General features: G+C 38.2%; 1 protein-coding gene across 3 annotated transcripts; it reads right to left on the reverse strand.

Annotated features, from left to right (window-relative positions):
* Positions 1-1285: 1285 nt before the first annotated feature.
* On the reverse strand, positions 1286-13002 carry LOC111782846 (ABC transporter G family member 3). 3 transcript variants are annotated; one of them, XM_023663664.2, is made up of 12 exons: positions 12805-13001; positions 10897-11563; positions 10715-10794; positions 7471-7757; positions 6637-6808; positions 6432-6545; positions 5153-5281; positions 4754-4945; positions 4045-4131; positions 3335-3607; positions 3153-3260; positions 1286-1721 (listed from the first exon to the last, which is right to left on the reverse strand). In XM_023663664.2, the coding sequence occupies exons 2-12, from the start codon at positions 11366-11368 to the stop codon at positions 1470-1472; spliced, it is 2166 nt and encodes a 721-aa protein (XP_023519432.2). In that variant the 5' UTR covers positions 11369-11563; positions 12805-13001; the 3' UTR covers positions 1286-1469. The 3 variants fall into 3 exon arrangements, with proteins under 3 accessions (XP_023519432.2, XP_023519433.2, XP_023519434.2); XM_023663665.2 differs by lacking the exon at positions 4754-4945 and having other exon boundaries at positions 12805-13002; XM_023663666.2 differs by lacking the exons at positions 4754-4945; positions 5153-5281 and having other exon boundaries at positions 12805-13002.
* Positions 13003-13800: the final 798 nt, after the last annotated feature.

The raw sequence follows: 13800 nt of genomic DNA on the forward strand, positions 1-13800 counted from the left end.
AGTCAGATTTTTTAGGATTATAAATCAAAATTAGCCTAATTCCAAATTTGCCCCTACTTGCTGACGGTTTAATCCTTCTCCAACCTAATTTTATAAACAGGTAGATAATCCAATTTATTTAAAAACTATAAACTTTAATTTGTTACGTAATAAAAATTGATATTTTATTTTGATTCGATTTTTTATAAAAGAATAATAATAATGGTTATAAGAATTACTACAAATTTGAAAATACAATATTTAAATGGTTATAAGAATTGGTGAAATAAAATTGGAGGGCGGGTAGTTACGGTTGTGTAGCACCGTAGTAAAAGAGGAGTACATGAATGAACTGAGACCACGTCCAAATGAGAGTTATCATAAGGATAAAATGGCTAAGAAAAGCTTCAAAGAATTGAAAGTTGCTACTTATACCAATAAGATGCACCTTTATTTTCGGCGGCTCAATCATAGGAACTCTATAGTTAAGCGTACTTTACTTAGAATTGTCCTAGGATGCATGTGAATGAAGACAACACATGTTGGAAGGACTCATGTTGCTTTGTGGGGATAATCTTCAATGGAGTAAATAACGTGCCCATGTTGCTGGGATGACTTGAACCATTAGGTGTCAAATCTAGATTCCAAATATTGATATGCAAATTATATGACATCTGAATAAAATAGAAGTACATGAATGTTCGAAACAACATCTCAATAAAATAGATCCAGAAGATAGAATAGCTAAAAAAGACTTATAAGAATTGAAAGTCGCTACCTTCCTTTTCGATGGCTTAATTCTAAGAACTTCATAGTTAAATGTACTTTACGTGATATTGCTATATGAGACCCACCATTTTATGTGACCGCTCGTTCCAAGTTTTTTTTTTTTTTTTTTTTTTTAATACTCAAATAGTAGTTTTGAAATATTTATGAGAAATCAAGAATAATAGGTAACTTTTAAAAACGTCGCGTTTTTTAAACAAATGACAACTATATATATATATTTTCGAACTATCCTCTAATAATAAATCTATTAAGATAGACAAGGGTCCCATAATATTGAGAGGAATTGGCAAGCACAAGTTTTGCTCCCTAGAATGAATAACCGTCGGATAGCCACCAACTAATATCTAGTAGTAGGTTGATTGATATGACGTGAGTCATATCAGTAGTTGGATTATACTACAGGCAGCGCCTCACCTATTGCAACTTGAATCAACAGCATAATTATGAACTTTGATATACACGAAAGAGTTAGAAACATGACACCAATCGTTGGAAACAGCCCAGAAAAGCTAAACCGTGTTAAACCAATCATTGAATAGATCATGATGACATCAACAATAGAGCTAAATAGTTTTATACTCGTTCTTCGTACTCTTCTTTACCAAGTAATACCTCGGCTAGTACGGCTAAGGGGAGGTAGGAGGCTACCTTGCATCATTCCTTGAATGTGCACAACAAGAACATAAAACTAATGTCGTAAATCAATCTTTCAAATGCCGATTACAACAAAAAAATTTACGCCAACTCGTAAATTTACCTACACGAAAATGTAAGAGAACGAGAGCTAGAACGCGGTAGGCCAATACCATGAGAAACAACACCAACAAGTTCTTCCATTTGGAGTGAGTATTAGAAGAGATATCGTATGCACTATGGATAGCCTGGTAACCAGTTATGTTTCTTACCTCACCAACTGCAAGGGTACTCCCTAGATACTCATTCTCCAATAGCCCCTGTAAAAAATGGTACACTATACATGAAAGATGGCAAAAACCATGTAATGATGATATCTATACAATCCTAAAACAATATCATGTTGATTTGACAAGATATCTTGCTTCTCATGGGGTTTCCATTGAGATTACACAAACTGGGATGTGTTCTTGGAAGGCCTATTATATGGTTCTTTGTGGATTCACCCCATTATGAAAAATCTTTGGTTGAATCTTGTTAGACATTTTCTTTTGGGTCACTTGGAATGGGAGAAACCTAAGGCTTTCTATGAGCAAGGAGTGGTCATTCAATGACTTATTGACAACATTACTTAGTCATTTCTTGGTGTAAATTTGTAACACACCAAGCCCACCGCTAGCAGATATTGTCCTCTTCGAGTTTTCTCTTCCGGGCTTCCCCTCAAGTTTTTAAAACTATGAAACTGATGGCGATAGGTAATGGGCCAAAGCAGAAAATATTTGCTAGCGGTGGGTTTGAGTGGTTACAAATGATATCTGAGCCAGACACCAGGGGTGTGCCAATGAGGATTCTGGCCCCCAAGGGGGGGAGGGGATTGCACATTGGAGAGTTACAAATGGTATTAAAGCCAGACACCAACGGTGTGCCAGCGAGGATGATTTTATAAAGGTGTGGTAACCTCTCCCTAACATACGCGTTTTAAAACCGTGAGGTTGACGCGATAGGTAACGGGTCAAAGCGGACAATATTTGCTAGCGATAGGCTTGAGTTGTTACAAATGATATCAAAGCCAGACATCGAACAGAGTGCCAGCGAGGATGCTGGGCTCTAAAGGGGAGTGGATTACAGGATCCCACATTGGTTGGAGAGGAAACGAAACATTTCTTGTAAGGGTGTGGTAACCTCTCCCTAACAGACGCGTTTTAAAACCGTGATGTTGACGGCGATAGGTAACAGGCCAAAGCAAACAATATCTGCTAGCAGTGGGTTTGAGCTGTTACAGATGGTATCAGAGCCAGACACCAGCAGTGTGCTAACGTTGGCTCCAGCAGTGTGCTAACGAGGATGTTGGGCTCCCAAATGGGGTGGGATTGTGAGATCCCACATCGGTTGGAGAGGAGAACAAAGCAATTCTTAGAAGGGAGTGGAAACCTCTCCCTAACAGACGCGTTTTAAAACCATGAGGCTAATGACGATAGGTAACAAGCAAAAGTGGACAATATCTATTAGCAGTGGGCTCGTTCTTATAATTTTGTATCTCTTTTGTCTAATTGGAGAAGTCTTGTGTAGCTCTATTAGGTCGGGGCCTACCTTCCCCCGTCTTTTATACTTTTATACATCAATGTGAAATTGTTTCTTATACGTATATATAAGGTTTTTTATAGTATAATGTTAGTGTTAGTACGTGAAAAAAGAGCATAAACCAGTATGAATATACGAAAGTAAGGAGTGAATGTCACAAGTAAACTTGCCTGGATGGAGTAGGTGTGGAAAGCAATATAAGACAATGGGTATGTCCAGACAGGACCTGGCAAAGCATTTCGAATCCGAAAATAACCAGCTGAGAGCATCATTAGCACCTGAAATGACATATATACCATTCGTTACGAGACGAGGACGGTGACATTGGAAGAGCTTGAATAAGTGAACGTACATGTGCAGATACGAGTGTCAAAACGATCCAAAAGATATTTCTCCATAACGAGGCCATAACGAGTATCAATCCTTCGTTTACTAAGAGGCACATAAAGAAGTTTAGCACAAAGTACATCAACAAACTGAATTCGTCTCGGAGTCCTACTAGGAAATAGAAGATGAGACTTGAAGAGATGGAAACGAGGAAGAGGAAGGGTATGCTGGAGAGAAGTTGCCCGAGTAGGAAAACGAACGCCCCAGAATGACAATTTGATTCTTCACTAGTATATATCTGCAAAAAGTGATAGAGACGAGTTCAGTGAAAATAGACCAACTGCGAGAATGACATCAATATCGAGATTAAACATTTCCGAATAGTAGTTACATGTTAGGATCGAACAATAATGTACACACTCGATCTAGATGAACACAAAAAATAGGAGAGAGAAAATACAAAGAGAAATACTGGCTAGAAGTTTATATTGATGACTTCAGGTATGTACAGTCAGAGAGAATTTTCAAAGCATAAGGGGTATATATGGTTCACATTATTATTATATAACTTTACCAGATATATCCATCTACGATATATATATATATATAACTATATTCCCTATATACATAGTTTTTCACTCTAGATGACTACTAACCCTATATAGTTTTCATATGTATAACCATTGAGTAAGCTATAAATAAGCAGCAGACTCCATAACCCAACAGTAGTATTACCTTAACCTCTCTCATGAGAGCAGGTACTCCCGTAACACTTAGGAGAGAAGTGAATGAAACGAATACAAAAACTGCTGCAACTCTCGTCTGCACTTAAGACAATATAACGAAAAATGGATTAAAATATGTAGAAACTGTTGAGATATGATTCAAAGTATTCAAAATGAAGATATGATTTGAAGTAGTTGAGATATGATTCAAATATTCAAACTACCAAGATTTTAGGAGATTGTTAGTAGATTTGAATTTATCTAGATTTGCATGATTTACTATTTCTGGTTCAGTGTATTAGCTATAAATACTGGAATTGTGTAACCCTCTAAGCATCAAGTCAGTAGACATTAATAAAGCACTGCAGCTTCTATCTATTTTATCTATTCCTATCTCTTTCACTATCCCTCTTTCCAACAGAAACAAAGCGTATAAATTTGATATACAGTTGTAACAGCCCAAGCTGACCGCTAGCCGATATTGTTTTCTTTGGGTTTTCCTTTCTGGGTTTCCACTCAAGGTTTTAAAACGCGTCTGCTAAGGAGAGGTTCCACACCCTTATAAAGAATGTTTCGTTCCTCTCTCTAATCGATGGGGATCTCTGAACACCCTTATAAAACCTTGAGGGAAAGCCTAAAGAGGACAGCATCTGCTAGTGGTGGGCTTGAGCCGTTAGTTATTTGTTCTTATAAACCGTATCACAAACATAAACACTCACCACAACTGAAGACAAAGAATGTCCTAAGCCAGAGAATACTGTACCAATACAAACTGCAAGTAGCATATAAAGAATAAGCCTAAGCCAATAATACTTCCATTCTCTTGACATAACCAACAAAGACCTCCAAGTCAAAACTGCAATCCTTGTTAAATTACTCGCTTTTCCCTTGCGTTTAAGAGACGGGCCTTCCTGTCGAATAAGCAGCACGTGGCATATTAATTCATTCGCCTCCCGAGCTGAACTAAACAAGATCAAAATGTACTATGAAGACCGCCATACACTTAATAATTCATCTCAGAAGACCTATATGCCAAGAAACCGAGTAATGGAAGACAGTAGTATGTGTACGTGTATCAGACGTCTCAGTTATTTACATATAATAAGAAGATGACATACCTTATCTGTTAGTCTCGATATCATAGTTTCTACTGCAGCAGCATCTGCTGATGATTTATACGTCGCTTCAAGTGTGCGGATTGCAACAGCAGTATCCATATTCACTGATGAAAACTCCCCCTGGTCGTCCTGTTACAAACAGACGGGGGGAACCAAATGCAACCACTATTAATGAGAAACGTATGGTAGTATATCAGTCAAATAGATATGAACCTCAAATAAGAAGTTTAGAACAGCCCAACCACATCGCTAGCAGATGTTGTTCTCTTTGGGTTTTCCGTTTCGAGTTTTCACTCGAGAGTTTTTAAAACGTGTCTGCTAAGAAGAGATTTCCACACCCTTATAAAGAATGCTTCGTTGTTCTACCCAACCAATGTGGGATCTCACATCCACCCCCTTTGGGCTCAACGTCCTCGCTGGTACTTGTTACTCTCTCCCATCGACGTGGGATCTCACAATCCACCCCCTTCGGGGCCCTGGCACACTACCTGGTATCCACCCCCCTTCGGGGCTCAGTTCCTCGCTGGCACACCGCCCGGTGTCTGGCTCTGATACCATTTGTAATAGCCCAAGCCCACCGTTAGTAAATATTGTCTTCTTTGGGCTTTCCCTTTCCGGCTTCCTCTCAAAGTTTTTAAAATGCATCTGCTATCTGCTATCTGCTATCTGCTAGGGAGAGGTTTCCACGCCCTTATAAAGAATGTTTCGTTCCCCTCCCTAACCGATGTGGGGTCTTACAATCCACCCCCCTTCGGCCCCAGCATCCTCGTTGGCACTTGTTACTCTCTCCAATCGATGTGGGATTTCACAACCCATCCCCCTTCGAGGCCAGCCTCCTCACTATGGCACACTGCCCGGTGTCCACCTCTCTTCGGGCTCAGTGTCCTCACTAGCATACCGTCTAGTGTCTGGCTCTGATATCATTTGTAACAGCCCAGGTCCACTCTTATAAAAAATGTTTCGTTCTCCACCCCAACCGATGTGGGATCTCACATTACTAATAATTAAAAGGACGTTACATTGATGGCGTAAATATGGACTCGTGAGTTTTTAGATTCTGAAAATAACTAATGAAAATATCGTCTCGGTCTATGATATGATAGATTATAGAGACATAAATAATCATTGAACCTTTACTTTGAAAGACAATAGCCATAATCGAACGGTATTTACAAGCTACGTTTACGGGTTGATAAACAAAACATGTAACTTACCAAGCCATTCAAACCTGTTAAAAGAAAACAGATAAATAAACAAAAACAAGACTGGAATGAGTTACCTGCCAAGTTTTGCACATTGCAATGATTCTATCAAAATCTGTATTTACTGCTCGTAAAAAGTGATCAGAAGGACTTTGCATGATTGGACAAGGGAATCCAGCATTAGCGAAATGCTTCATAGGAAAAAGAGATACATTAGCCACTAACCAAGCCAAGGTAAACTGTATATCTGATGAATGCTTGCACAATGCACATTAATATTACCTGCAAGCAAGCCAGTGTTTCTCCAAAAAACAGAGTATTTCCATTTGAAAGCAAACAAATCCGATCAAAAAGGCCGAACACTTCCGTGCTGCTCTGGTTGATGCTAAAAACAAGAGTGTATCCGGTGCTTGCAAGTTTCTTCAACGTGACCATCATTAAAAGAGCAGAGACACTGAAAGAACAAAATCAATGAACTCAGCACCCCTAGCAGATATTGTCCTCTTTGGGCTTTTTCTTACGGGTTTCCCCTCAAGGTTTTTAAAATGCGTCTGTTAAGGAGAGGTTTCCACACCCTTATAAAAAATATTTTGTTCCCCTCTCCAACTGATGTGGGGATCTCACAATCCACCGCCCTTAAGGGCCCAACGTCCTTGCTAGCACTCGTTCCCTTCTCCAATCGATGTGGGACCCCCCAATCCACCCCCCTTTGGTGCCCAACGTCCTTGCTAGCACACCGCCTCATGTCCACCCCCTTTGGAGTTTAGCCTCCTCGCTGGCACATCGTTAGGTGTTTGGCTCTAATACCATTTGTAACGGTCCAAGCCCACTGCTAGCAGATATTATCCTCTTTGAGTTTTCCCTCAAGGTTTTTAAAACGCGTCAACTAGGGAGAGATTTCCACACCCTTATAAAGAATGTTTCGTTCTCCTCTCCAACGGATGTGGGATCTCACAAGTGCTCACTAAACAAACACCATCACACCAACAATAACAAGATTTCTCTGTGTATTGACTATTACTGTGCTGAATGAATATGTAAGACAAATTGTGCAATCTATGACTATGGAAGATTTACACGTTTTGCTATAGAAATTAAGAACAATATCAGAAGTACCTGTCAAGATGATAAAGTGGCTCATCGATGAATAATATTTGCGGTCTCATGACGAGTTCTCTAGCAATGCTAACACGTCTTCTCTCACCATTAGGAAGGCCCTTCATATAGCAGTGACCTCCTATTAGCTTATTCGCATAATCACTTAATGACATTGCATGGATGGCCTCCTCTACCACATTCTTTTTTCGAAAAAAGAAACCAGGTGGTTGAAGCAATGCCGAGTAGAAAAGAAACTCCCGGACCGTGAGTGAACCAATCAAAGTCGTCTCTTTCTCAACAAAACCCTGGAACATTAAGGCGAAACGATTAACATGCATTTCCAACACCAAAAAACATGTTACTTCTTATCATGGCGCCAAATAACTAATACTCAACTAAAAATGATAGATTGCAGATACAAAATTACAGATAAATTGACAGATATTGTTAAAGATCACGTATTTGTTTAGATTGCTGTCAGTTAGTATCTAATTAAATCTCTGTTAGGAGTTAGATTTACTTTTGTTTTGATTTGATTAGATTAGATTAGATTTGTTTACGGGTTTGTTATCAGATTTTCTGCAGATTTTTAGGTAGATTTTCTAAATATCTTTTTGTATTCTCTTGCATATATAGAGAGCATTCTTGCTCTTCATAATTCAATCTTCTCATCAATCATTCAATAACTCACTCTTTCACTAACAATTGGTATCAGAGCTATCTTCTTAAGGGATCTGTGAGATCAAAATGGGAGGAGAATTCAGTTTTTCCGCTGTTGCACCACCAGTTTTCGATGGAGACAATTATCAAATGTGGGCAGTTCGTATGGAGACTTATTTGGAGACCTTGGATCTTTGGGAAGCAATAGAAGAGGATTACGAGGTCCCTCCGCTTCCAGCAAATCTTACTGTAGCACAACTCAAATTACAGAAGGAAAAGAAGACAAGGAAATCAAAGGCAAAAGCTTGCCTATTTGCCGCTGTATCACAAATGATCTTCATGTGAATAATGTCCCTTAAAACAGCAAAGGAAATCTGGGATTATCTCAAGGCCGAATATGAAGGAGATGAGAGGATTCGTGGAATGAAAGCCCTAAATTTGATTAGGGATTTCGAGTTGCAGAAGATGAAGGAGTCAGAGTCGGTGAAAGAGTACTCTGACAGACTTCTCAGCATTGCCAACAAGGTGAGATTGCTTGGTTCTGTTTTAAATGATTCAAGGATCGTTGAAAAGCTGCTAGTCACTGTTCCAGAGAAGTTTGAAGCCACCATTACTACTCTGGAGAACACCAAAGACTTGTCAAAGATTTCTCTTACAAAGCTCTTGAATGCTTGTATTTACAAGCACAAGAGCAAAGGAGGTCTATGAGGCAAGAAGGGGTGATTGAAGGTGCCTTACGTGTTAAGCATCAAGACAGCAGCAGGTATAAAAACAATAAAAATTTCAAAAATCAATTGACGTATGGAGATTCATCTGCCAATTATCAGAAGACAAAAGAAGGAGGTTTCAAAAAATCCTATCCACCTTGCCGCCATTGTGAGAAGAAAGGTTATCCACCATACAAGTGTTGGAGAAGACCTGACGCCTTCTGCTCCAAATGCAATCAACTTGGACATGAAGTTGTGATCTGCAAAGCCAAAGATCTGGTGAAAGAAGTAGATGCACAGGTAGTTGATCAAGAAGAAGAAGAAGAAGATCAATTGTGTATGGTCACTTCTTCCTCAAGCAAAGAATCAAGCGAGAGCTGGTTGATTGACAGTGGGTGCACAAATCACATGACATATGACAAGGAGTCTTTTGAGGAATTAAGAGACACCGAAGAAGATAAGAGAGTGAGGATTGGCAATGGTGAACACTTGGAAGTCAAGGGTAAAGGCACCGTAGCTATAACAAGTTATGAAGGTACAAAATTTATTCCAGATGTTTTATTTGTGCCTAAAATTGATCAAAATATCTTAAGTGTTGGTTAGTTACTTGATAAAGGCTATAAAGTGTTGTTTGAGAATAAGCAGTGCTTGATCAAAGATGCTAGTGGCAAAGACTTGTTCAATGTCAAAATGGAAGGAAAAAGCTTTGCTCTAAATCCGACGGCATTTATATCCAGAGTTAGTGCCACTGAGATTTGGCACAAAAGACTTATACACTTTCATCATCGAGGTTTGCTTCAGATTCAACCAAAGAAGCTGGTAGAAGAACTCACTAACATTGATGAGGATATGTCTCCTTGCCGTACTTGTAATTTTGGGAAGCAACATAGGCAACCATTTCCTAAACAGGCATGGAGAGGCTCGAAAAAGCTGCAACTGGTTCATACTGATCTTTGTGGTCCTCAGCGAACACCATCATTAAATGGTAATCTTTATTACATTGCTTTTATTAATGATCTAATAAGAATGTGTTGGATCTTCTTGCTGAAGCAAAAGTCAGAAGTTGCGGGTGTATTTTGGAAATTCAAAGCCAAAGTTGAGAATGAAGGTGCATGCTTGATTCAAACTATAAGATCAGATAATAGCAAGGAGTACACTTCAGAAACTTTTAGCAGGTTTTGTGAAGAGACTGGAATTGAACATCAATTGACAGCACCATACACTCCTCAACAGAATGACGTCAATGAAAGGAGGAATAGATTCATAATGGAGATGACGAGATGCATGCTTCATGAGAAGGATCTTCCAAAACGTTTTTGGGGAAAAGCAGCAAACACTATTATGTGTTTGCAAAATCGAATTTCAACAAAAGTTGTGAAGGACCTAACACCATTTGAAGTTTGCATGTTAGAAGAGTCTGAATATGAACGACAAGATGCTTTGGTTGATGATGCACCTGTTCGAGGAGGAGCTTTCAGTGATCGAGAAAAACAAAATCTGGGAGTTGGTTGATCGACCTCTAAACAGAAAGATAATTGGAGCAAGATGGGCGTTCAGAAAAAAGCTTGGAGTTCACAGCATCTAAACAAGGAGAAGTGTTAAAGATCACGTATTTGTTTAGATTGCTGTCAGTTAGTATCTAATTAAATCTCCGTTAGGAGTTAGATTTACTTTTGTTTTGATTTGATTTGATTAGATTAGATTTGTTTACGGGTTTGTTATCAGATTTTCTGCAGATTTTGAGGTAGATTTTCTAAATATCTTTTTGTATTCTCTGGTATATATAAAGAGCATTCTTGCTCTTCATAATTCAATCTTCTCATCAATCATTCAATAACTCACTCTTTCACTAACAGATATGAATGAAAAATGCAGTGGCAGGTGATCTCACTTACATATGATCCATACGGCATGCGTGATTTCGCTCCATTAACGAACACTTCGCCATATATTTTTGCTGAACGATCTAATCTGCCTACAATAGACCACCAAAAAAGAGAACCCTCCAAATTTAATATGAGAGAAAAAAGAATCTGAAAATTTTAAGATTAGTTATGATTCACAGTCAGCTGGATACCTCCAATTGCCCTTAGCAGTGTAGTCTTCCCCGACTTTGCTGGACCCATGATTACTGTCATCGTTCCAGGCAACGCGTAACCATTGGAACTTTTCACGACCTTGTCAGAATACTTTCTTTTTCCTTTGATTGTTACAGTCAAATCTTTCCATGCTATATATGCCCCATTGACTTTTCTTGCAACGCCGGAGCTCTCCGGTAATGGAGGGGATGGCAACGAACAACTGTTAAGTTTCGAGAGAGAGGGTGAAGCAGGGGTGGTTGCAACATTGATGGAGTCACCCCCTTCCTCCATCCTCACATCGACGTCGGTTTCCTCCCAGTCCGGGGAATCCTCAAAGGAGATAGGCTGTCGAAGTGAACCAGGTTTTCGCAAGTAAAAGAAGTTACTTGAGGGTACTCTACTCACTGGACTACTTGCTGAAGATGATGAAGACCTATAATTATCTGATTGAGACTGAATTTCCTCCATAATGCTTCCAATTACTAAAGCTTCAGATTTGAGAAAACATGTTGCAACAGATTGGCTCCTCCCACAGCATATCCCAATTGCTCTACTCTACCGAAATCGAAGCATTATGCGTTCTTACAAAATATTATAGCTTTGCTTCGTTATGCTGAACACCGTGCATCACGAAACATGACATACGCCGTTCTTTTCAAGAAACTGTATAGAATACGAGTTAATATTGACAATGACATATCTGATTGAAGAGCTAGTGAACAATGTGAGCTAATAAATTTCTTCACCTGAATAGAGAGTTCCAACTGTTTGAGTTGAAAAATAAACATTTTATGAAGAATAGTACTCTTGCATTATGGATAATGTCTTTATCTCAATGGATTACACTACATTTCAATGAAATTCAAAAGCCAACAAAAAATAAAACTTTAAACCGTTAGGAATCACGACTCTCCACAATGGTATGATATTGTCCACTTTGAGCATAAGCTCTCGTGGTTTTCTTTGGGCTTCCTTAAAAGGCCTCGTACCAATGGAGATGTATTCCTTACTTATAAACCCATGATTATTCCCTAAATTAGCCAATGTGGGACTCCCTCCCAACAATCCTTAACAATCCTCCCTTCGAACAAAATAAACTATAGAGCCTCCCTCCTGAGGCCTATGGAGCCCTCGAACAGCCTCCCCTTAATCGAGTCCTTGAACAAAGTATACCCTTTGTTTGACACTTGAGGATTGTATTGATATGGCTAAGTTAAGGGCATGACTCTGACACCATGTTAGGAATCACAGATCTCCATAATGGTATGATATTGTCCACTTTGAGCATAAGCTCCATGGCTTTACTTTGAGCTTCCCCAAAAGGCCTCATACCAAAGGAGGTGTATTCCTTACTTATAAACCCATGATCATTCCCTATACTAGCCAATGTACAACTCCCGCCCAACAATCCTCAACACAAACCAGCTCAAGCTTCTCGACCTAGTAGAACTATGTGTATACTCTTCAAGGCAAGCAGATATTCATTTCCAAAAAAGAGGGCTGAAGTCACGATGAAATCCACCAACCCAACAAATAAAACTTCAATCCACCGCTCAAACTAATACCATATAGCCCAAGAACACATACCCACCTCCCAAAACTTCAACACAAGCATTCTCAGTAACAACCCTTCATAGAAAACAATCAGAAAAGAAGAAAAAAGCAGAACAGACAAAAGGAAAAGGAGAAAACAATCTGGAACCATTCATGAACAGAGACATAAAAAGAAGCAAAAACCCACTAAACAAAGACCCCATTAGACATGAAACAGAGCTCAAAAACACTCATTTCTGAGCTTTGAAACAGAGTGGTGAAACCCATGAACAGAATAAGAACCCACATAAAGAAAACACAGAAATGTGAAATTAATGAATGCTTTGAAGAGGGTAAAGAAAGAGAGGAACCTGGATCCAATCCAAAGCTCAAAGACACAGAGAGTGGGTGTCTTCGTTGTTTGTTTAAAAGAAGCAGAGAAAAGAGAAAGAGAAGTAGATCCTTAGAAGCGCTTTTGCGGGGGTGTACTCCAGTTTGGCTCTGTTCTTTGCTTTTTGTCGTCTTGGGGTTTTCTCTGTTCATTCCAAATACTTCCATTTTTTGTATCCGGACATTATGATTTGGGCTCCCCAACACTTAACGCCTTGAATTTAATAAAAGTAAGGTGGAAAAGTGCGCATTTGATTATTGGAATTGAAGAGGGATTTGAATTTTAGATGTCCGTTAAAGTGCAAGACCTCTCCACTTTGTTTTAGAATATCCATAATCTTCGGTTGCTTTTTAAAATTTTCATTAATAGCTTTCAATCTTTTAAAAAAATTTAAAAACACCTCAAAACTTTAAAAAAAAAAAAAAAAAAAATTAAAATACATATATCATTAGTACCACGTTTCAAAAAATCTAGGAATATTTTATTAGACGAAGTACAAAATTTAAGAATATTTTTATTAATTTAATCATTTCTTAACGTAGGGGTTTAAAAAAACTCTGACTCGAAAAATTCAATCAATTTAATTTAATTACTATACTTTTGATTGAATTAAATTCAAATAAATGAAAATTTTATAAATTGAGCTTGTTGAAAATTTTATAAATTGAGCAATGGTTGAATAAAACAAACTCAAATTAATTATTTATTTTAAAATATACTTTTTTTTCAATACAATTATATTTACACTTATTTATTTTATTTTATAATTATTTTTATTATTTATTCTCCAACCATTCTCTATTTGAACTATTTGATATTTAATTTTTTAAATAAATAAAAAAAATTAAATAAATGACTAGAATAAGGTGAATCAACCAACCAATTCAAAGTTAAAAAAAAAATTATATAATACAACATCACATGACTCATCAATAGAGGATCATCATACATTAGACTCTCGTGACTCTCTCAAATG

The sequence above is a fragment of the Cucurbita pepo genome, chromosome 20, assembly GCF_057944985.1.
Source record: "Cucurbita pepo subsp. pepo isolate OVF chromosome 20, ASM5794498v1, whole genome shotgun sequence".
Taxonomy (NCBI): Eukaryota; Viridiplantae; Streptophyta; class Magnoliopsida; order Cucurbitales; family Cucurbitaceae; genus Cucurbita; species Cucurbita pepo.